Below are 25,114 nucleotides of genomic sequence, written 5' to 3' on the forward strand. Positions count from 1 at the left end.
TTTAAGTACGTTTTCATCTGCTAAACCGCAGGAGGCTAACGCTTTTAAGTGAAATTCAGAAAAAAAGCAGTATTTTTATCTGCTCTGCTACACACACAAATTCTTACTCAGCAGCAACAGCAGTAAACAGTCCTGTATTCCCTGTACACACATGCTTGTGGGCAACAGTAACTGCTGTGTGTAAACAAGGAAGAGATTCACTAGAGAACACCATGTATGAAATTTAAGAAAATACAGCTAATTTGCAAGCAAGGACTGGCAATCTAGAAAGCACAGTATAAAAGAAAACCATTGTAAAATACACAGAAGTATGTGCTCAGAGATTAAAACATACATTCATTAGAGAAAATAACTCTGCACCTATGAGGAAAAGCTGATGTTCAAAGGCACAAATAAGAGTAAAATAAAGATTAAACATGTTATAGTGAAATAACAGCACTATTATTCCTCTCTTCCACATTTAATCTGAAGAGATAGGTGTGCTCTCTTTTGCTGTATTTACATTTAGGTCAATTTTTGAACTTCTAGATCTCTCAAACTTCATTTAAATTACAGTTGGAGGATTTGATGTGCAGCACTCAACAGATCAATACTTAACAAAAGGGTATATTCTTCAAGCAAGTTAGACACTTACATGCTTATGTCTAGTACTGTTAATTCCTAAACAGGGAATCATGAAGTGCCTCATGTGTGTTTGAGCTGTAAGTTGTCACACAAGCCCACACACAGAGTTAAGAGAATGTGCGTTCACACTTCAAAATAATTGCAGAAGAAAATACGATTTTGTTTCCTAGCTTAGAAAAAAAGAATTAGGAAAAAAATGTCTGACAGCCTCAGGGCTCTTTGAACAGCCTTCTTTAGTGTTGTCTTCACATACATGAGGCAATTTGTTAAAGTATCTGACACTGTTACATCAAATAAAGGTTTGGTAGTTATTTATTTAATTCAATTACAGTGCTTCAATAGGATGCTACTCATTTTCTGCAGGAGCAGAGCCTTTCTTACACTCCATGCAGCTACAGGTATTATCCATCTCTATTAAATTGTACCAGTCTCAGCGAAATTCATCTCGTTTGTTCATTTGGAAAGTTTTACAAGTGGTTCCCATGGAATCAGAACTGGGTCAGCAATCTTTAGATCAGTTACATTTCAGTGAACTTCTATCAAAACACTTTTCTTCAGTGTGTACAGACCTCCAAACCCAGGGAACTTTCACCAAACTTGCTTCTAGAAAGTTATTTTCAAGACTAGTAAGTAACAAAAAGATTTAGGAACTTCCAGACCGTAACATTGGTAACAGCTTGACTATCAGAGAAAAACAGTAATGGTTTCAGTATCAAAGTTGGCTAGTGGTATAGAACAGCAGCAGTGCAAGTCGCTATTCATTGTTTCTGTAGTAATTTTCAATTGCTTCTGAATTGAAATACACCACAGTAACTGTGATATCATCTCTGTACATTCTCGCAAGGTCTTCAGGCAGCGTAAGCATTGCAGCAAGTTTCTCTTGGTCCACCTCCCCATACTCGTTACTTCCAATTGCATGCCTTATTAAATGAGTAGCCACGTTCTGGTCAAGTGAGGCAACGCCTCTGCTCTTCCTCTGAAGTAACAAGCTGTGCATATAGCCCAAATTAACTGGTTTCTCAAACGCCAGCTGTGGTTTCTGCACATTAAGCTCTGTAAGGTGTCCAGCAACAAGTTGTACAACCTTCTCATTACTTAGCAACTCCCACAGTCCATCTGAAGCAATAACTAGAAACTTATCCTTGCTTCTTAATTTGTGGTATGTGACTTCAGGCTCTGCAGTTAAATAAGGGGGTGTATGGTAGTTTGGAGGAACGTACTGATAAATATTTAAACCCTCAACATCACAGCTATTCTCAAGAACGCTATGCTGCAATTCTTTACTCCATTTTAATTGCACATCTCCAAAAGCTCTGGTGGGCATGAGAATCCCCAGTAATCTGTCATTCACAAATAGGGTTTTCTCCTCAGATCTAGGGTGTTCTCTCTTCAGTCTTCTAGTTTCAAATTCATCGAAGGCATTGTGGTCTCGGGTTAGAGGGAGAGTAGACCACGTTCCATCTTCTTCATGAACGCCTAAAACTGCTCTGCAATCACCAGTATTCGCAACATGTAAGTGAACACCGTCAATGTGGGCTACGCAGGCTGTCGCACCAGAAAAAGCTACTTGAAGGGCGATATTTCTCATCAGTTCATTTTCCTGGGGAGCCTGAACTTCCAGTGACACGTCCGAGTCCAACCTTTTGAATGCACATATCATGGCTTCTTCTAAACTAAATCCCGGCTCAGCGTCTAGGTCCAGTAAATGCTGCCAGTAAACCCGGAGGCTTTCAAAATACTGTGAAGTTATTTCTCGATACTCTACATCGTTTGGATGCTTGTGCCACTGCAGAATAGGCAGAACTGGTTTCATGCACTCCACAGCAAGCTCGATCTCTTCCAAGGTTTGCCGAGACATGAGAGAAACCGCTATGTAATGAAGCAGCCTCTCACTTACTGCCTGAGCACACGCAGAACCGGCGTGGCCATCGAAGACACCAAACATCATCCCTTTGGTCTGCAAGCAAGTGGCTGCGCTCCTGCGGTCTTCAATAGGAGTGTTGGATGCCAGTTGGTTACTTTCAAACCTCAACACAGAATTTACATTTTTACCATTCAAATCCAGTATTTTATGGGATAATTCACCTGCTCTAAGTATTTCATTGATTTGTGATGGAGACAACTGGAAAGAGAGCTGTTCTTCTTCGGTGGAAGTGTGTCGGAATGCTTTTTTTAAGGAGAAAATATTGTCTAAGCTGCAGCTCCCAGCAGGGTAGGGACGTGTTTTGGAGAAAACAAGCTTCCATTTTATCTTGTTTCTGTTTGGGATACAGACGGAGTACAAACGTCCTTTTCCTTGTAAAACAATGCTGTTTCTTGCTGAGCTTAAGATCCAGGACGATACAGTTCTTGACATCATAAGTCACTACACAAATAGGAGCACCTTCCTTCAGTAACACAGAATGTCCTTACAGCCTGGAATAGAAGAACAGGAAAGGTATAAAATTGAGACGGTTCACAATAAATTTTCTATATATCAATACAGAAGCAAGTCTAGAGCTCACAGGAACATTTGGAACTTTTTTCCGAAAAAGTTCCCTATAGATAGAGGTATCTTAAAAGGGATAAAATTTCCATTAGTTAATTATAACCCTGGTAAATTCAGCTTAGGATACAACTGCCCCTCTCCAGTTAACTCATCAGAAAAGGTAATTTTTATTTTCCAGGCATGTTTTATCCTCATTTTGGCAAGGCTAAGAAGAAATTCCAACATTACAAGAAATGTAATCGTAAGCTGTTCAGTGAAAAGTCTCATCTACCATGACACAGAACAAACAGATCCAATGAGTTAGCAAATAGGAACTTAAGTGACAATTAAGGCACAACTTTAAAAAAAAAAAAGAAAAATAACTCTATTAATACACTCTAATTATCAAAATCAAGAGAAGATCAGTGCTCAAACCCTATGGAAAAACTGAAAGATGTGGCAAAATAATGATTTATATGAATCGCCATTATCCTCACATCTAGAACCAGCTAGTCTACCTTTCCAATTCTGTTCCAGCTTATACACTCAACTCTTCTTTCTACCTTCAAGATCTCAACCAACCTTCACTCAGGTAGGATTTGTTGCACAGCTGAAGGCAGATTCTACTGATAGTTAATTAATGCATTTATCACAGCACTGTGCACTTTGATGCAGTGAAAGTCATAGCACAGTTACATTGGCAACTTTCACAGGTGTACAACTTGGCTTGTTCATTTGGAGCACAATTAGAAGCAGCAGCTGTGAAGAGCTCAGCTGCCAACAGCATGAAAACCTAGGACACCTGAACAGCTGAAGCTCTTCAGTTGCCACGGGGGAGGTCCATCACATTGTCTCCTACTTTAAATAAGGTATTCAAGCTGTGGGAAATCGCTAAGTACCACCAGATGCTTACTCCACAACAGAATTTTGCCCCATGGATTTCAGAGCTAACTATGTAGTAGTACTGCCAAATACAACTGCTCCCAAAAGACCATGCTAGCAGCCAGTTAGAACAATACAGTTTTATTTGAGCTCTGAAATGCTTTCAAGTGGCCTGTCGCACTATGTGCACAGGGTCTCAGGCCAAAGATGCTACATACTACTGCAACATTGGCTTTTTAGTAGAGCATTTAATGAGAAATAACAAGAAGCCAGCCTGGCCTCGTTCTAAGAAATCAGCAGGAGCTAAAACCAAACTTTAACTATTCTAAACAGAAGGCCTACTGATACAACCCAAGGACTTTACTGAAATCCCATTTGGAAAACCAAAGCAACGTGTCACAAAACATTTCTGAAGTGTACCACCCATGCTTAACAACAGAAAAGAGCAGACAAGCTCCCACCAACGAGGACCCAAGCACTATAATTCTGGGGACCCTATGAGGACAGGCGAAGACACAGCATAATTTTACTGCTGATGTCAGGAGAGCAGATAGAAAAGGCACTGCCAATTCATTGCTTGAGGCTCGCCTGCAGTCTCCCAGGACACTGGCATCTCCCAACACAACCGACACCTTTTGTTTACTGCAGAGAGAACACAACCAAAATAAAGCTAATAGGAAAGCAGCTGACACTACTAACTCCAGCATCAGCTAAACCCAAAAAGCATCAACAGTGCAAGACAAGTCTTCGTGTTTGCCAACCTTTCCCAGGCCATCCCCCCTCATGTTTTTTCTTCTGTCTCTTCCCACCACGTGAGATTGAAACAATGACAACTTTCATGTACTTGACTCAAAAAGCCAATAGAAACACTGCTTTAAACAAACTTGCCCTGTTCATATCAGCTGGCTGACAGACACAGCAAGGTGGTGGGGTCTTTCTCCTACCAGCAGAGTTGCCTAACACCATTTAGACACGTGTTTGCCTATCGATCAGTCCTGCAGCACGTTTCTGAACCACCCCTACTCACCACCAGTAACTACAATTTCCACATCCTCAGGCTCCTACCCAGTGGCAGTATGCGTACTACACGGCTTCTGCCCAGGACACCCACCTGCACCCGTTAGCCACTCCAGCACAAGCAACGTTAAAACACGGTGCCAGCGCTAATAAAAGCAATGTGCTAAAGAGCATTATGCAAGAGCCAATGGCACAGACCTCAGGCTCCCTGCGCGGTACACGTACCACGACACTTCCTCATCAGGTGAATCGCTGTGAGCGCTGGAACCCAGAACTGCCCCCACAACGCAGCCCCCTCACTGCTGGGAAGTCAGAGCACATGCTGAGGGCTCACAGAAGAGGAACGCCCGCTTTTTCCAATAAAATAACATATATCCATTACATTTAGCATTACAGCCCCCTCAACATCCCCCACACACAGCCCCCACTGCCCTATACTCCACTCATGCACACTCCCCACACACCCAACCCTTATCCCACACACCCCAAACCGTACCCTACCCCCCAGGCCCTGCCCCACACCACCCCTGACTGACCCCACACCCTGCCCCACACAGAGCCCTCACTGACCCCACAGCCTGCCCCACACAGAGCCCTCACTGACCCCACAGCCTGCCCCACACAGATAGCCTACCCCACACCACCCGTGATTGACCCCACACACAGCTCCTGCCCCACACCATCCCTGACTGACCCCCCACACCGCACTATCCCACACCACCCATCACTGACTCCACACACAGCACCACATACAGCCCCTGCCCCACACCACCCCTGACTGACACCCCACACTCCACTATCCCCCCAGGCACCACCCCTGGCTGACCCCACACCCTGTCCCACACACAGCCCTTGCCCCACACCCCCCATTACCCCCCCAGCCCTCCCCACACCACCCCTGACTAACCCCCCACGGCACACACAGCCCCCGCCCCACATAACCTGTCGCACTCCCAGCCCCTTCCCCTCACACACCCTCCCGCCAGCCTTTTCCCCGCAGAGCCGCCCCACGGCCTTCCCGCCCCACCGGTTCCGTCCTCCGCTACGGCAGACTCATCAAGCCCGCTCCCTCCGCCCCGCGGCATCCCCGGGGAACGGCCGCTACCGCTCTTCGGCCGCTGACGCGCTCGCCCGCCCCCGACCCCGCCGCACCCACCGGCCGCAGCAGCCGCCGCGCGACCCCCACCGCCTGCAGGTTCCGGACTGCCGGCGCGGCGCAGGCGGGCGGGCGCTGATTGACAGCTCCGCCGCCCAACCAGCGCCCGCCGCCGCCAGAGCCGCCCTCCGTCGCCCCGCCCCCCGAGCGGGTTCCTGTCAGGTCGCGGCGGGGCGGGAGCGAGGTTGGGGCCGCCCTGCGCGCTGCTCCCGCCATCTTTTCCTCAGCGGGCCCCCCGCCAGCGGGACCGGGCACAGCCGCTGAGGGCTGAGGTAAAGCCGGCCCCGGAGGCATACCCGGAGCCTGCCGGCACCCAGCCGCCTGTCAGCGTGGGTGAGGTGCTGAGGGAGGGCCCAGCGGGCTCGGCCCGGCTCCCTGTCTGCTTCAAATCAGATGCCTTAGGAAAAAGGGCGTCAACAAGATTTTTTTTTTTTTCTCCATTAATAAAGTTCAAAAAACGTTATTCTCTTGAGGTAGGGTTTGTTTGGTTTGTGTTGCCTTTTTTTTTTTTTAAGTACAGCTGTACACTCCAGTGCTGAGGCCACCAGCTGACAAGGCTCAAAATCGCAAAGCCCTTTTGAAAACTATAGGCCATATAAATTACAGAGAACAAAAATTAAAAGCTCATTTTGTGGGCTCCCCATTTTTTTGGTCTCCTATTTTGGCTTGTCTTGGTTAAAATTTCTACTGAGTAGTTTTATACCATGTAACAAGACAAGGAAAGGGCCCAAAGTGCACAGTGGTTAATCAGTAGTTACTGCATATTATGGATTAGTTACTAATTAGTCCTTGCTTTAACCTGTAATAGTGATATTGCAAAAACAGAGGCTCACAAGAGGTTTTGATATTACCAGTGCATTTTTTTATTCTGGTTTCCTGTACTGAAGCATTTTTTCATTTAAATATGTTGCAGATATCCGAGATGAGACAAGCGTGTTCCCAGGGTATCTCAAGTGCAAGGAAGCATGCTCCTCTTCGTGAGTCTGAGCTTTCATTTATTTCTTGTTTCTAGTAATGCGATGAAATACAGTTTCATGTCAAATGGAAGTCCAAGGAAAAAAAAATAGAAGGTAACCTTAAAGAAAAATATCAGGACAATATTTTAGCACATGTCAAAACAATTATCTTAAGTTTGACATAATTATTTTATTTGTCTGACAAATCTGCTGAACTGAAAGAGGTTACCCACAGCAGCCCTTACCTGCATCTCTCTGTTGCTCCACTACTCAGGTATACCAACAGTAGTTTCTGGGTCTCAAGGCACTCTTTCATTCTGACTTACCATTTTTTTTCAGCTTTTGCAACATTTACAACAGTGATAAAAGCTCATGCAGCAGCCTGAAAACCAGCTTGACTGTTCTGAGTCTCCTGTGCTCCTGGCAGGCTTAAATGCTTCTCTTCAGCTGAAAGCTATTACTTACTGCTCACATGTTCATGCAGTAATTTCATAAACTCATATGCATAAGCTGAAGTGATTTAGGAAACGTGTAGATGAAGGTGAAACAAATAACAGTCCTGCAGAAGAAGGTGCTCCTTTCATTCTGTATTTTCTAAGCACAAGAAGGCATACTATACTGAAGGCTTCTAAGAAATGTAATGCTTTTCTGTATTAATATCCAGTACTTGACAGGACTTGATACTAAGTGGAATTGAGTGAACCAGAGCGATAAATAATTAAAGTTTGAAAAAGTAGAAATGCTACTCTTTGATATGATTTGAGGAAAGAAACAGTATTACTCAGTCTTGCAGTATTTTTGCCTTCAGGAATATCTAATTAAAATGGCAAATTTCTGTGGTAACAGTGGCTTGGTTGCCATAGTGCTGTATCTTGTTAATTTGCATTGAAAAAATTATAACTCAAGTTTCTTTAAATAAAACTAAGATTTGGTTTTGACTTCTCTGTTTATAGGTGAGCTAAAGTTCAGTATCAAATGTCCTGTGCCAGGAGAAAGTTCTTACCAGTATTTATAAGCAAATGAGCCTAATTCCAGGGGCGTTGAATTAAGGTGCAGAGACAGGTTAAAATGTAACAAATGCTATATTTAGATTTTTCAAGGTATAATTTTATCTCTTGACTTGTACAGTCAGCAACTCTGATTTTCTTTGCAAATACATTTTTGTGCTTGTTTCTGTGTTGCATGTTTGGGCCGCAATCCAGCTCCCATTTAAGTCAATGACATTTTCAGCAGACTTCAGTAGGTTTCAGATAAAGTCAAATGTTTGAGGCTAAAAGGTCAGCTTGAGAAAGGTCATTGCATGAAGCAGGTTGCGATGAGGCCATGTGAGCACATGGCGTCCTTACTTCTGACCCAAAGTTACTACCTCAGGAGTTGCTAAACAGACAAATCCTGCCAGGTATTTGAGACAGGAGTACATTCCTTAAGTTAGTTCAGCCAACTTTTGTGTTTGTATGAATGGAGAAGTGCAAGACAATGAAAGAGACTTCATTATTTTCACTGTATGTTGAATGTGATGTCATTACTGCATGCTGTTTAGAGATGTGGTCCTATTCTCTCCCAGAACCCAGCTCTCCCATCAGATTTAGCTATCGTACGACCCTACAGCAAGTCAGACTGTAATCAGATCTGACAAAATAATGATTTTTCAGGTGGAGTTGTGATCCAGCTTCCTGCATGGTAATGTCGTCGTTAGATCACAAGTGGGGAAAGGGGACGAATGTAGCATGGGGAAGGGTACTGCTGCTTCTGGCATCAGCCCTCAGGTAGTTCGGATGAATGACACCAGAACATGCATCCTTAGGCTGCATGTTTCTGGATGTGGGATACAAAGGATGGGAAAGCCAGTGCTTCCTGCTTCTCCCGTGGTATATCTTAGCAAACTTGTATCACTCACTGGATGCTTATTGGAGAGTTAGGGTTCCAAGACTGAAGGAAGGGGAGATGTATTTTGGTAAGCGCTTTGGGGGATTACCAAAATACTAACAAATGTCTTTATTTCTGCTTATATTGCATACCTCCTGTTGCATACAGGGACTTGAAATAAGCTTGGGTTTACTATTTTGTGATCTTTTATGCCTTGATTTAATTTTAGATTCTATTATGATCTTAATATTAAGGCAAAAATTACTGTTATTACTGATTATATTAGCTAAGCATTAAGAATGATCTGAGGAGAAAAACTAACTCGAGATCAAATTACAATATACTGAAGATGCGTTTGTTCTACTTCATCAGTTCCCAAAATCTCTTTACAAAGGCAAAAGTAAATGACTTTGTGCAGCCCTTGCAAAGCAGACATATTTCAGCAGTCTGGTCTGAATTTAAAACATTTGTTCCAAAAAAAAAATGGAGTATAATAGAAGATGCACAATGTTGTATACCTGGAGTAGTTCAAGTAAGTTAATACAGAACTACCTGAATTATTCAGTGATAACAGAGAATATTTGCACAGTGAGGATTTTCATACACAGAACTAGAAGTAGATGTCTGCAAAACTGATAAGAAAAACTGACTTCTTGGGAGGGAGTGCGGGGAGGTGTCCCACAGATCATAATATTTGCTTGAGGCTTTTAGGACTTAGTATTCTCCTTTGAAAAGAGCAGCAGCCAACTCAACTCTGGGAGCATCTATGTTGCTGAAAGAATTCTAGTTAACTGAAACTCAGATAATGGTGTTTCCACAGTAACTGGGCTCCTAACAGCACTTTTTTGTGCTGTGTCACCCTTTCTCTCTGAAAATCCGACACTGTCTAGAAGAACTGAAAAATTTAGGATGTCAAGTGTATGCATCACTTGGAAATTCCATATGAAAGTATACTTTCATACGGAAAGTATAGCTCTGACAGTTTGGGATAATGAGGTCTTTTGCTGAAGTTAAGAAACAGCCAGAATGTATCTAGGAGGTGGAAGAACAGACATTTCTAATTTTTCATATCCTTTTATAAAGGGAGGCTAATTCTGTGACTAACTGGACAGGGAAACTTAAAGTTTTCTATTTGACCTCCCTTACACTGACACTGTACTATTTGGGGTTTCCTTTGTTCCCGTGGAACATTACTTTTTTTTCTCCCCTTGTTTGTTTGGGCAACTGGCTGTGGCTAATTTGGTGGGATACATAACAGCTTCTGCTTCCAGAAGCTGCAAACAGATGCCCATCAGTTACTGCTGCCTTCGCAGCAGGTGCTACTATAGATTACTTTACACTAACTAATTGATATTCATGAAAGGTGTGGGACTCCTCGTGCTTTGTAAACATTCTGTGTTACGGGGACACGTGAAGAACAGAACCATCAAATAAGCCTGATGTTCCTATGAAAGCAAGTTAAAATCAGAATAATATTTCTAATAAATAACTAATGCTTTTTCAAAAAGCTGACTAGTAACAAACACAATTTGAATGCAAAGAAAAGTAGTTCATTAGAAGTTTTCCTGAAATGGAGAAAAAGGCTTAGTCTAGTGATTGATACACATTAGAAAATAGCCATAGATCCAAACCCCATGGAAACTTGTGAATGACCATCATGCAAAGGAAGGTAGCTCCTCTAAACGAACTGACTCTCTGGTCCGTCTTGGAGAATACAGATGGAGTCGGGACTTGCCTTTGCACAAAAAGCACAACAGTTTAGCTCACCAGCTTTATGAAAGGAAACGAATACGCCAGTCTGCAAAAGCCTTGGATACCTTCCTGCTGAGAGCCTTTAAAAATGTCTGCAGTTTATTGTATGTATTTTGCCCTGTGAACAGTGACATACATTTCGTTTGCTGTATATCATATTTTGAATTTTCACAAAAGGCAAATGAGCAGCTTAGATGCAGAGATCTCTTCTTATAAACAAAAAAAAAACCATGAGACTGGAAAAAATAGATTTCCTCTGGGTCTGTTAAAGCAATTGCATTTTCCTAGTTTGGTTACAGCAAATTCCAGTCTTTGATCTTCCTATATAATCTAAAACAAACACTCAAATGCTAGCAAAGCAAACAAGCTGCAAGAAATGTCAATGAAGAGAGGTAAACACAATGAACAACTGTAGAAAAATGCCATTCCGACTCTCTAACTTCATACTCCCCAACTTTATTTAACCTCTGCTGTTCCAGCAGGGGCTAAGCAGTGTGTCTATATGTGAAGTTGCAGGGGTTAAACTGAAGATCCAGTTTAAATTAATGTAATTGGACTGCTGCAAAGGCCTATCTAGTTGCTGTAATTGGATCTGAACTCGACATACATGATTTTTACTGGACGTTGCTTACAAACTGGTTCAAGTTAAACCGAAATACATGTTCAGTGAAGGTTCTGGACCACTGTAAAAATGAGATTAATTTTTTGGGGACAGCTTACAAGTACAGGAAAGTCTTCGGGCTTGATATGAAGTGCTCATGTGTAGAAAAGTAATCATATTCCCTCCCTCCCTCTCCCTTTCCACCTTCTTCCCCTCCAACAGATGAACAGGCTGAGTTTACTCCTGAAATCCTGCATTTAATATTCCATTATATTAATGTGAAATGAAACTAAATTATGGTTTGCATTACTGTGTTGCTGCTCATAACCTGTCTGAAATGTTAGTAAAATTCCAACGTAATGCAAGTAGCAGTATAAAGGGAACATCAGAGGTATAAATTTTCTCTGCATCACAGCCATGCAAATTGGGAATAGTTCTGTTAAAGTCAGTCAGGTTTCATCAGTATACTGCAGTTTCCTCAGGGTAAATGAGAAAACACTTGAGACTCCCACTCTTACAGACAGCATAGAGCAACATGCTTCCATGCTCAGTGTCTTTACTGAATGGTCACTTTTGCACGCACAAGGAATTCAGAGAGGAAAACAGCTAATCTGATGTATAAGATAACATGTTTTTTTCAGCCTTATCTCTGCTTTTTTCCTGAAATGCTCCCTTTTTTATCTTTCTGACCTTTGAATGCCACCAAAAGCACCATCTGGTGACAAGGTACCTTGCAACACATTTCCCCGATACTTATATTTGGGTTAATTTACACTCATCGTGAAATATATCTTTATAAATGACTGCTAGATCATATCAATCGTGTCGCTGAAACTACCTAAAAATCTTTCTGTTTGCAGAGGATGGTAAAAAAACCAAACCTAAGTTGAACCTTAACTGTAGCTATTAAAGTTAAAAAATTAAATTTAAGATGGTGTGCAGTTTACCAGGCAGAGGATATCTCCGCTCTAACAATGAAAACAGGAACAAAAAAAATTGTAACTGATTCAATGAGTGTCTTTTGTAAGATTGATTTTTATCAGATAAAGGAGTTTCAAGGACTGTGTACGTAGAGCCAGCACAGGGATTTCAATTACACTCACCCATACCTTTAAAAATAATTATTGTCAAAGTTAAATTCTCTCATCTGTTGTATTTTGACTGAATTGGCCTTAAAATTGTTTTAAGCATTGTGGTAAGAAATGGAAACAGCCAGACACTAGGTGGCATTTTTAGTCTAGCTTTTACAGCTGTGCAATTACCGTCCTAAAAATAGGGCCTCACGTTCTCCCAATCATGACAACTGTCATCTTATTACAAGTAAAGATGAGTCTTGCTGGAGTAGTTAGATTCAACTGCTATTTTTCCTTCAGCATAGTTGATAGAAGATAAGGATAGTGCACGTTCTAGAATTTGAATGGCCTTGATGGAGGAACTTTATGTGCATATAAACAGCATTGTTTATAAACAATGTTTATGTGCAGAGAAAGTTCAGAAGGAAAACAGAGAAAATTAAGTTTCTGCAAACCCTCAAAGAGTGCTGATGCACAGCACAGGTATTTGGCCCTGTGAATTGCCTTTGAGGGGCACATTTGTACTAGAGGTGCTACCTAGAATACTGTTAGGAGTTCAGACAAGCAAACGGGTGATAGTGGCTTGATTCCTGTGGTGATACAAAACACAGCACTTTGTAAATTGATGGTCACGTCTGTATATGTAAGCATAAAAACGTAGCTCAGACCAAAAGTGGAATTATTAAATCATAGAAGTTTGTACTGTTGTAATTAATATCTTCTGAGGGTCTCAAAGCATATTAGAAATATACTACATAGTCCTTGGGTTTGATTATCCTCATCTCACAGATAAGAAGATAAAATAATGTTGGTAATGTCAAGAATCTGTATAAGGAATAGAAATGAATATGGTTCCTTGTACCCCAGAATATTATTACTAGAACTTTGCTAAATGAGAAAGAATCATCAGTGAAGCAATTCATGCTACTCCTTCTGAAAAATAACTTAGATTGGTGATTTTAAGTCTTTTGTTGGGGAACAATCCCTTTTATTGTTATTAATTTTGCTATGTTTTCCTAGTGGGCTATATTCTCCCAGAAATTGAACACCTTGGTGGATTCAGCATGTAAAGCTCTTTACAATAGCTAAGCTTTTACAATAACCTTGTGAGCTAAACATTATCCTTCTGTTGTCCATCAGTATACCACCCTTAAAGAAGCTTAAGTACTGTGTTCAAGGTCACAGAATGGATACATTCTGTGGATAAGATTTTTATTTTATTAGACTGAGTGGTTTTAGCTGGTGCAAAACTGGACAAAGTTTTGTTATGCAAGCCCTCTTTACCTTTTGTGAGAGAAAACACTGAAAATATTGATCAGTGAGCTGCTTTGTGAAAGTGTGTACTAATACTAATGCAGCAATACTTTGGTAACTTAAGCTATATATGGTATGTAGTATTAGTTAAATTTTAATCAGAAAGTATTTCAATTTACCCCTAATAAAGTGTATTTGGGCTATCAAATATTAAGTCTTTTAAAAGACTTTTTACACTTTTAAGAGGAGTCTCTTTGTGTAGGTTTTAATTTTTTAAGAGGGACATAAGATCCATAACAACAGTAATTTAACTCTGACTGGGGAAGAAGTCATTCAAGGTGCACAAAATACATCAGAATGTCTTAAGTGAAAGGATTAAGCTGAAGTAGAAACTGCTAGTCCCAGAAGATGGGAAGAATTATGATATAGACTAAAAGTAGTTTTTAAACTAGACAAGACTTTCTAGAACTAAAAAAAGTCTATAACCTCTTATGTGTACTCAGATTATTCTACTATAGCATAAACAAGGTTTCTATGAAACTGAAGGTAAACAATCAAATCATTCCTCGATACGAAAATAGATGCATCAGTTGAAGATATCAAACAGCATTTCTGTTAATGAAAGTCCAAGAAAAACAGTCCTATAAGTAGGGAGGGGTAGGTCTATTCAAAATAAAGGACAAAGATGCACACTTAATTTTAAAGTCTTATTTATTTCATTCATTAAAGAAATTAAGATACATTAAATAGATTTTCTGCAATATCAGTTTGCATTACTAGCAAAGTTACATTCGTAATAGCTAAAAATGTTGCATTTTTTAATGGTTTTCCATTTCCTTTAGCATCTGCTTTATAAGAATCTCACATCTAAAACAATGCTGAATTAGCCCTCACAACATCCCTGTGAGGTAGGTCAGTGTTACCCTCATTTTATATAAGAGGAAACTGAGGAACAGAAGTTTTATGTCAGTGTATCAGGAAAACTGTAGAAGAGTTAGGTCTGGATTCTAGTCTTCCATTCCTTGTACCGTGCTTCACATCTAGTGTCTTCCCTCCTGTTCTGAGAAAGGGGAACAGCCCATAGTAGCTGTTCTTTTTCCCCCCTGCATTACTTTACATTGTACATTTTTGATTCCTCCATCTAAGCTGATGAAAGATGATGAACATCATCTGTATAGTTCAGGTGGAAATTGCTGAAGTAGAACATTTGAAGCCCAGAATTAAAGTAACTGAGAATAGGCTGTGGGTTGTTACAGATGACATCACTGTATTTAGTACCAGAGACAAGTCTGCAGTTTGTCACTAAGCTGCAGAAGCAGAAATACCAACACATGGCTTTTCTAACTTTCTTCTGAAGAAAAAAGGACTCAGTCCGGATGAAACCTGACATCTGCAGGGAGTATATCCCCGATGGCCTGCCATAGCAAGGGGATGGTTTGTGCAGCAATGCACATTCAGTGCAGTCAAGGTCTGCCCATGTTAGGTCCCTGAAGTAAACAGTATCTACTTTCTTTAGGGCAGACGATGAAGGAGGTCCTATTGCAGAGCAAATCACTTACCTGAGGTAGAATTTGAACAATTAAGAACCACAACACATATACCTGAATTGCTACAGATGTTCAACAAAATTGAAAAGGGCATTATAGCTATGTATACTGCATGGGCTGAAAGAACAAGTGTCTGCACAACACTGTGCAATAAAATGGCCTGCTTTTAAACACAGCATTTACATTGTTATTTTAAATTAGTTATAAAATATCATTTTAGAACAGTATCTTTAAGATATATATATAATTTTCATACCAGTACCTACTTGAGATGAGTAAAGAACTTTTTTCTAGTGCTACTTGTGTGCACTGTATGTATTGACAGACAGCAGGAATACAGTGAAAGCAATTTTTTAATCAGACAAGATCAATAAGGAAAATTTAAGTCCAATTTGTCCAAAATTCTGGACTACTGTTTCAATGTGTATTAAATGAGAATTAGAAGTTGTGGCCATCAGTACTAGTAGATCACAACATAATTTTCCATTATATATTAGGTGGGATTTTAATTTAATCTTAATTTTTAGAGTTTCAGGTTTTGGAGAACTCTCTAGTTTACTCAACTATCCCTTATATTAAGAAGTGCTCGTTAAAAAGATCCCATTTTTCAGAGTAATGAGCAGTTAAAATAAAATACAAAATCAGAAGATTGTTCCCCTCCAAGTAGAGTATTCATGGAAATGGCTATCTTGTATGTTCCATGAGTGATCTGGACACCAGAGTTTGTTTATAATATCTCAGATGTGGAAGCTCTTGGATATCTCAGGGCCATTATCAGTTTTCCTCAGGCCTTGAAGGAAGCTCGAACTACTCTCCCCTTAAGAGGCTGAGGGGGGCGAAAATTATTCACCATTTGGATCCTCTGGTCTTCCTCACTGGTGAAGAGGAGCATGCGGAATTTCTCCAGCTGTAAATTCAGGTGAAATAATATTCATTGCCCTCTTAAGCAGTAATGTTTGGGGTTTTTTTAAAAAGGACCAAAGGAAAGTATTCAGTACATTTTATTCTGTTAATAGACTGGGTTCAAGCAAAGATCCTGGAGAGTAGTAACAGAAAAAACAGAAGCCCTGATTATTGAACAGGCTGATTATTCACAGGCTAATGGTCTTTTAACTTGGCCCCACTGCAAATCAAAACAGTCACTGCCTGTATATCCAGTGTTGAATCCTACAAGAACTGGGAGAGTAGCAAAAGTTTACCTGTTTCTCAGAAATTCTGATGGGTTCTTTCAGCACTATCCATGTTACACTCTCATTAAGGGGTGGTGTTGTCAAAGAACCAAGGTATGTCCAATAATCTAGACTCAAAGGCAGGAGACATTTGGGGTTGAAGCTTCTAAATGGAGCTTTTGTTCCCTGGGGGAAAAATAAAATTGATACTTGAAATTGATCTTTTAAGTGCAGGTTAAAGAACTCGTTTTTTGAAAGAGAAAAAATGCTTAAGTAATATTAAAGAGTAGGGGAAAGGAAAAGTCTATAAACGTTTGGCTGCCTAATAACAACTGTTATCTAAAAGTAGCATGGCAACCTGCAGACATTCCATCACCCAACTGAGGGATAACTATTTCTTTCCTGCAAGTGGAAGAAATCACTTAAACATCAGATCATCATCATGTGTCTGCAGCCTACATACTGCTGTGTAACTGCCTGCATTTCATCCCCTTCACAAACATACACAGAGAAGCAAGAAATAATATGCCCACTCAAGTATTAGATATAGTTTATTTTGCATATGGGAACTTATGTATGTTATAGAATGCATTAACCTCATGTGAATCCAGAAAGGGTAATATTTGTAGTGGTCTAATCAATCTGCACTTGAGAAATTTGCTGAAGATTGATACGTGCTGCACTCTCTGATACATCTGGCTAAAGACCACCTTCAGGTACCACTGTAAGAATAGACTAGCTCAGGACCTTATTAGGATTGTCCCCTGACAGAGCTTTGCAGCAGAAGAGAGCCTTTGACTTGTTCAAGGCTAGGCTCAACGGGAAAGTATTATTTTGCTGACCATAAGAGCCTGAAAGGTCATGGAGCTTTTGATTTTAGATACTCTGGGAAAACTAGAACCTCTGAATGACCAGTGGGGTCAGCATAGCTGCGGAAGAGGAGAATAAAACTACAGTGATCTAATGGTGGGAGGATTTGCAATGGGTGACTTTCCATTTTTGTCTCAGACATGTACATGAGCTTGATTTTTAAAGGATATCCCAGAAACAATTACATTTAAAGAGCTTAAGCCTTACTTTAAATTTTACCATGTACAAAGCATCCGTGAGTCTGTTCATTTTGGCATGTTCTTTCCCAATCTAAAAGAACAGAATAGACAGGTTAGATAAGAATTACTATCATTATGCTTTGAATAGGTGTTATTTTCTTATCTGAATCTCAACATTCCTACGAAAGTAAGTTTCACAGCGATTTGCAATGAGTTACTGCTTCCAATAAGTCATCTGTTTTCCTTAAGCATTTCTTAAATACATGGCTTGGTTCTCAAACACTTGACAGCATAATGCTTTTCAGCATGTAAACATGCTATTTTTGTGATTCTTACCTCCAAGAAAACACCAACTACTGCCAGGCCATCTGGAGCTGCTGCTGCTTCTCCAAATGTTGCATATTTTCTGGCATTCCAGTGAACTAAGTGGAGCTTTAAAGAAAAACAAATAAAAATTAAACAAATTAGTGATAGAAGCTATGAACATAGGTTGTCTCATGTACTAATGACCGTTCATAACAGAAAGTAGGTTTTGCTCCAAAGGCATCTTTGGAAAGGTGAGCAAGTTCAATCTTTTGGACCAGTCCATAAGCACGGACAGACACTAAACAGAGTTTCTGTGCATCATCTTAATTTGAAATAAGTCAGGCATTAACCTGTGACCCAATTTCCCTGCTATGGGCCTTCATTCCATAAAGCACTATGCTCCAGTAGTAGTGCTTCACTGGTAGACTCCAGGATGCTACACTACTGCAGTATTTGGGATAGACTGTGCCTTGTCCTAGCTTTGCAGAACTTGAGAGCCCTCAGGTGAAGCTATTTCTAAGCTATGGATAGCACCAGCATGGTCATTTCACAGGTTGTGATCATCAGCTGAAGCTGAAAGTAACTGTGCCAGGTAGTGGAGCTGTACATGGCTTCTCAGCATCATGTTTGTCAGTATATCATTCCCATCTCTACAAGTAAAATGATGCAATCAATTGCATCCAGCAGGCTGAACTACACAGCAAAGGACTGTTAGTGGTGCTGTGTGAGCACAGCAGCTAAACTGTGGGGCTGTCTGTGTCCTGTTGATTAGGATAAGAGGACTAAGGATCTTGGAGAAAGGGCTGCACCAGAGGGATAAGTTTGCATTCTGAAAACCAGGGTGATCAAGAGATAACAGCTTCAGTGTAAGGAATAAAATTCTCATTAAGTCTGTATTGACCTAACTGTGGTGAGTACGCAATCAGAATCCTAAAGGACACGCGGTCTTCCCTGTAGGCAAAGCCATTTGTCAACAGCATTTGCATGAATTAATCCCATCTGTAAAAACACACCATTACCTCACACGGAAAAGGTTTGCCATCAATTGTATGCTCTGATCCCTCGCTGTGCTTCGTCCCCCAGTGAAAGTGAAACTGCTTCAGCCGAAATGGATTCTCAAAGGGACCACCACTGATGGCTAGGCAGGGGGGGGAAGAAAAAAAGGAAAAAGCTTAAGCATTCTGGCTTTTTAGCTTCCTATTAGTGAAAAATAACCACTACTGGCACAGTAGTGGAAAACAAGCCAGCCGCATCTCCCAGTTGCCAATATCAAAGATATGCACCATCCAGAAGGGTTGGATTTTTTTTTTATAGAAAGCACCTGAATTCCTGTAGAAATTTAAATTAAAAACACTGAGTGGCTACTTGTACAGAATTTTGTAGCTTTTTTGAAAGAGTCTATTTGACATAAGATGTGTCAGCTTTGTTATGGTTATGCCTTTCTTGTTAAAACACAATAAATCCAAGTTGAATATTAAAAAAATAAGTCGCAATTTGAAACTCATGTATCTAAAATAATTTTGACAGTGCTACTTGAGATTTTGTGCAAGAGTGTAGATACCTTGAGCATCAGGTAGACAATTCATCTAAGTACTTCCTCTTTAGAGTGTCTTTCCTTCACATAGAGGTTATCTATATTCTGTTTCTTTTAAATACCTGATCCCCTAGAAGAGGTAATATAATAGCTTGGACTTTACATGACACCCTTCAGAATCTCAAATCCCCTTATAAAGGTGAGGAAATGCTACAGAGAAACTTCATACATCATTTAGAAATAACACTTAAGAACAGATGAATGTTTAAGATGCCACCCATAGAAGATACTTCATCAACAGTATCAGTAATCCTCCTGTAATTTTATATGGCACTAAATCAAATAAATTTTGTCAGGAGACATGAAAACCTGATTATATTAAGAAAATTAAAATTATGTTTAGTAACTGTAAAGCACTTATCCTCATGTAGGAAGATAATGTAACCATAACATTTTATTATAAAATTAAAGCTGGGGCTTGCACAGTGCTACCACATGTGCATAGCTCCAGCTGGCCTTTATGCAGGAAACTGGCCTTACCAAAGCAAAGATTTTAGTATTAATTAAGAATATAAGTACTTCCTAGTATGGTTGTTTTTTTTTTAACTTAGCAATGGAATGCATCACCTGTCTCAAACATTCTTTTAAGAAATCTAGCTATTCTGGGTTACTGTCAAAAAATTCTGTTGTGCCATTTAGACAGAGCTGTGAGTCACTAGATCTATTTCAACACAACTAAAAACACTTTAAACCATGCTTTCCACTCTTAGGAGTCTTCTGCCTTGAAAGTGTTATTAAAGCAAGGGATGTGCTTAGTGCGGAAAGGATAGAAGTCTTCATTCTCTGAGGCTATCTAAATGCAGAGTAACAGATGTTCTTAAACTTCTAAAGCTGGATAAAGTTCACTGTTATGTAGACACCGTTCAGTTTCAAATGTTACAAAAGTTGTTTGCAAGCTAAGATAGTACTACCAGATATATTTTACAAATTCGCTTTTTAGAGTGACATGCTTAACAGATCTGTGTACTAAGATCTTGGAAAATACACATCTCTTCAAATTCAGTAAAGATGCTTGAAAACCTGACCATTCAGTTGAGCAGTTTCTTAGATTCATTCCATATGAGAAATTTTTTTAAACAAAATGGCTGGAATTTTAACCCCAGCCCTTATTTCAAAGGGTTACCAGCACAGACAAACCACTTGACAGAAAAAGTAACTTGTTTTGAGTATCTAGGATATCTTATTTAGCTAGGATCAATAAACACAAAGTGGAAGATGAGATCAGCTGATAGGTTTAAAAAAAACAGCTACTCAACAATTTTTAAAGTGCCCTCTTTCCATTTATCAGTTAGTTCATCATTGAATGCTCTTCCCTTACCCCCCAGATGTAAAAGCAAGGTCTACCATGGAAGTAGAATTAACAGAAGTAATCACTTAAAGCATTTATGTTCTCTGCCAAGAGCTGAGACAAGAATAAGATAGAACTGCAGATAGTCCAACATCCACAAGCTGCTCCCAACTCAGAATTATCTGGAGATTTTATAATTTCTGAAGAAACTGAAGTGCTCTGAGGCAGGGAGGAAAGGAGAAAATGATGCAAGGTGACAGTGACTGGTCCAGATACAGGTTGGTATAGTGGACCATGGTTATGATGACTAGGCTGTATGACCTGATCTCTTCTAGTGCTCTTCTCTTCCCTGCAGATGGGAACTGGGCAGCGAGCCAGACCAAGCTGGCACATGTGTTCACATCTTTGATTTGGATGACCATTGAAACAAGGCAGAGAGGAGCGTTCATACCTACTCTGCATGATGGATGTGGCCTAGGAGTGCTGGAGAGATGCGTGGATTCCCTGTCAAGCAAACCGACAGTCCCCATTTAAAAGGGAAGCACTGCAAACAAACTTCTGATTTTCCTGACGCAAGGGCTTTTCCTAATGCAGAAACAGTGTTCTGCTGTGCAATATTGCATTGCTAGAGAGACTTGAGTGAAGACAAGAAATAGGAGGCTCAAGAAGACAAAGATATAAAGGGCTCTGGTTTTATGCCTTGTTCTAAACTGAAATTATACATCATATAAAATATACTATAAGGATGTACTTGATTGTTTCCCTCACTAAGTCACAAAGTGGTATTCTGAGTTAGTTGGCTGTGTGTTAGTCTCACCTGTCTTGTCATCAGCATCTTCAAACTCAACCATAACTGAATGGCCATTGTTGGAGATGTTGAGAGATGTACATGATTCATAGGAGATAATAAGCGGCTTCAGATTAGGGTCATACACTGCTCTTGCAGAAACTATATCGATAGGTGACTGGCGGTTCCCCTGGGCAATAGGATAAGATTTGTGCCACTCTGAAGGTCCTTCAAAGGAAAGAAAGGAAAGCACCATTATTTTCTTCCTACTATACACAAAATAATCATTACAGGTTTTCAGAAGACTTGAAGTAACGCTTGCTGAGCAGGAGTGACTTGAAAGTTTGGTATCTGAGATGTTCACTTAAATTCTATGCTGGTGGGTTTTTATTAGCACAAACAGGCTGCAGCAGGATGGGGGGATTCAGATATCCTGTACAAAACATACTAAGAAAATCACAGCACATCAACAGACTGCTGTACCTTCAGTTTCTTGTGCTACTAATTTTCTACGGAGTCTGTAATTACATTGCTAAGGTATCAAGATCTTCCCAGGTGGGTGCAGGTGTAAACACACTTGCATGCACACCTACACTCCCCCAAAGAAACAGCATTTAATTCTTCCTGGGAAAGATAGTGTAAGGGCTCCAGTGATTCACATTAGATGCAGATGACTCAATCTCTTAGCTACTGACTATGCAGTTATTTTTAAAACTATTTTATGACTGCAGTAAATCTTTGAGGCAGCTTCATTCTTCACTCATGCCCATTATGGTATCTCTGTACCCTAAGTGAAGGGTACAGTGTGAAAATGTACGTTTATGGACTTCCTGACCCCAACAGTGGGGAGAAGGACCAATTTAATAACACAGCTCTTTGCTGCCAAAGCAGGAACATTCTTATGCTGTTTTAGATAACAAAACCTTATCTGTGTCAAAGACTTACTTATTCATATCACTTCTTTTTCTACTTTGGTATGGTAGTACAAGAAGCAATTAAATTCTTCTACTGCTTATGTTCAGAAAGTATTAACAGTAACAATTTAAGATTTGCCAGAGGCACATTTTTAATTGTAGCATTCTCATATACTTTCACAAGTGGAAGCTTTTTTAAAATCAGGCACGGGTATTAACCCTCCTTGCATTTATGTAACAAAATCAGTGATCTGTTATACTCTTATTTGTCTTTGGCATTTTCTGAAGAGCTAAGCTTATAAAATATCATCTTTTCTCAGTCTGCCTATAAAGGAGATTTAGGGTTTAAATCCTGTTACACAAGCTTTGGCAATATAGTTTGTCTCTTACGAGCTTTGTAAGAACATACATCGCTATATTACTACTACCTATATGCCCAAACATGTAACACTACCTACTAGCACTAACCAGCTTCACTTAGCATTCAAACTTTCTTTTGGACTCACAAAACTAAAATAATTACTGGTAAGAGAGAGGCTGGCTCCTGAAGGTTATGCAGAAGACTTATCAGACACTCAGCAGCTAAAATAATTGCTGTCAATACAGAGACTCCTGAAGGTTATGCAAAAGATCATCTTATTGGACAACAGCAGTCACTCAGCCATCCTTTCTGTAAAGGAGACGGGTGCTATGAAACACTATTGTAGGAATCTTTCAGCAGCTTCACATACCCTCTCAGTCTGTGACACGCATTCTTGGAGGTGGGAAGCAAAGGAGGATGACTAAATTAAAAACTGTCAAACCAGAAAGCATAAATTGTTCTGTAAGAGATCTCTGATACTGATCTGTACAATTTATTGACATTCTAGAAATACATAGCATATATCTTATTTTATTCACTTCTGTGGAAGCCTAGATATCACATTTCAATAGCTGCACAGAATCAGAAGATCTATTACTGCTCTACTAAATCTTCTTTGCTTAAAAGAATTGCTTTTGGAGAGGGAGACACAGTTAATCCTTTTCATAACAGCTTTTTGGAAAGGGACCCATCTGTAATATCTGCAGCCTGAAAAAAAAACCACTCAGTACTGCTTCCCTCAGTTTTGGAACATCAATTGCAACAGTGAAAGGCAGCAGGCATAAGTTTGTGCATCTTTTGGTGCCGCTTTCTGGGTGCTATTTATTATCAATAAAGTGATTGATTACCTGCTGAATATACTGGATGCTTGCAGACATCGAAATGCAGGCAGCTCTGCAGGGCTCAGGCAACAGCTCTAGAAAGAAAGCGAGTGGGGGGAAGATAGAGAGATGCAGCACGGAACTGCTGGAACCTACCGTCATCCCGCCCGTAGCCCCAGCTGCGGTGGCCGGTCATCCCCGGGACTACCCCTGCTCGGCTCCCAGCTCCCAAGGCAGGCGCTGCCGCTTACCTGCCTTTATACCGGCTCACCGCGGGTAGGAGCAGCCCCTTAAAGACACAGAGCAGCCACGACCAGTCAGTCCCGCAGCACGGGGAACGCACCACCCTGCTCCTGTTTCCAACTCTCCTGCTCCCAACTTTCCTGCTCCCTCCGTTTGCTAACTCAGCACAGGAAAATGTAGAACTGAGATCACTGAAGTCCCAGGACTTAAAGAGGAACCAAGACGGTTCAGGAGGCACGGGGATCAAATTTAGGGAAAAGTAGTAGTATTTCCCCATTCTACCGCAAGGAAGCAAGAGCCGTAACCTGCTCTGAGCATCAGGGCACAGTAATGTGTGCAGGTCGTAAAGGGAACTGCCCTTCTCACGTCTATGTTCTGCAGGGGGAAACATCACCTATTTACTGCCTCTCTTTTCATAAACACTCTCCAGCTGCAAAAAATGAATGATGCCTTCACCCAATTTGTAATTCAAACTTCAGAATCCGTGCTTAGATGAGATGAACGTTCTCAGAAAAAAATCACTTGTGCTACTTTTAAACAAGGTAAAAAACACACCAATTAAGGATCAATTGGCAATCCAATTTTTTTTCCTTTGTAACTCTAAACTAACTTCTTAAAAAGACAAAAATAACGGTGTGGTTATATGAGGGACCAGAACACAGCAGACTAAAGAAAGGAGCTGCTCTGTGAAGCCTCAGTTACCTGATATGGTCCAGTTGTTGCCTGTGCCCTGCTAAACCCATGAAGAGGCTGCAATGAGATACCCAATCTGCTGCTGTAAAACGTCTTAAGATGTCTTTGTGGCAAGAAAAATGGCTCCTTGGTAGTAATTTTGTTAGATTTGAGGAAATGCATATGTCAAGGCTATATCTTATAAACATATTGATTTTCACAAAGACAGTAGCACACAGAAATAGGGATTCTCCTATTTTGCAATCAAGAAAATGAAGAAAAAAAAAATCAATGAAAGCATTTTATGCAATTTTTATATTGCCTTGTAAGGATTCCTTTCCTTTTTTCAGGAGCTTTCCATAGTCAGCTATAAACCTTTGAGATTCACTCAATAAGGGATGTAAACTGCTGTAAAGGTGGCCACAGAGTAGTTCTACAAGGACTTACTTGGGTCAACTTCTCGATGTATTCCTGGTAAACTGCTGGGATCTGCCCAGGTCCCGGCACATGCCAGACACTGCCAGTACGTCTGTGGCCAGACAGGACCTCAGGGTGACTCCAACACTGGCAGCAGAAGAGCAGTGCTGCCCTTGGGTTAAAATACTTTGCTGTGAGAAATTGTGGTGCTTTGGTTCTTATTCTTGTGTGGCTGTGTGCTGTGGTTGTAGACAGGGAAGCCAGGTGTAGACGGAGTCAGCCAGATGCAAATGGTCAG

At 40.6% G+C, this 25,114-nt stretch overlaps 2 protein-coding genes across 8 annotated transcripts; both read right to left on the reverse strand.

The window, feature by feature from the left end:
- Nucleotides 1–918: 918 nt before the first annotated feature.
- PDP2 (pyruvate dehydrogenase phosphatase catalytic subunit 2) lies at nt 919–6,296 on the reverse strand. Of its 4 annotated transcripts, none has more exons than XM_063334616.1 (3): nt 6,147–6,273; nt 5,216–5,340; nt 919–3,039 (listed from the first exon to the last, which is right to left on the reverse strand). In XM_063334616.1, the coding sequence occupies exon 3, from the start codon at nt 2,981–2,983 to the stop codon at nt 1,379–1,381; it is 1,605 nt and encodes a 534-aa protein (XP_063190686.1). In that variant the 5' UTR covers nt 2,984–3,039; nt 5,216–5,340; nt 6,147–6,273; the 3' UTR covers nt 919–1,378. The 4 variants fall into 4 exon arrangements, with proteins under 4 accessions (XP_063190686.1, XP_063190687.1, XP_063190688.1 ...); XM_063334617.1 differs by having other exon boundaries at nt 5,189–5,340; XM_063334618.1 differs by lacking the exon at nt 6,147–6,273 and adding an exon at nt 5,966–6,093.
- Nucleotides 6,297–14,409: 8,113 nt separating this feature from the next.
- CA7 (carbonic anhydrase 7) lies at nt 14,410–23,821 on the reverse strand. 4 transcript variants are annotated; one of them, XM_063334620.1, is made up of 7 exons: nt 23,641–23,821; nt 21,419–21,616; nt 18,739–18,857; nt 17,750–17,845; nt 17,442–17,504; nt 16,395–16,550; nt 14,410–14,708 (listed from the first exon to the last, which is right to left on the reverse strand). In XM_063334620.1, the coding sequence occupies exons 1-7, from the start codon at nt 23,678–23,680 to the stop codon at nt 14,643–14,645; spliced, it is 738 nt and encodes a 245-aa protein (XP_063190690.1). In that variant the 5' UTR covers nt 23,681–23,821; the 3' UTR covers nt 14,410–14,642. The 4 variants fall into 4 exon arrangements, with proteins under 4 accessions (XP_063190690.1, XP_063190691.1, XP_063190689.1 ...); XM_063334621.1 differs by having other exon boundaries at nt 14,410–14,703; nt 23,641–23,820; XM_063334619.1 differs by having other exon boundaries at nt 14,410–16,102; nt 23,641–23,820.
- Between the last annotated feature and the right edge of the window lie 1,293 nt (nt 23,822–25,114).

Source organism: Chroicocephalus ridibundus, chromosome 4, assembly GCF_963924245.1.
Source record: "Chroicocephalus ridibundus chromosome 4, bChrRid1.1, whole genome shotgun sequence".
Taxonomy (NCBI): Eukaryota; Metazoa; Chordata; class Aves; order Charadriiformes; family Laridae; genus Chroicocephalus; species Chroicocephalus ridibundus.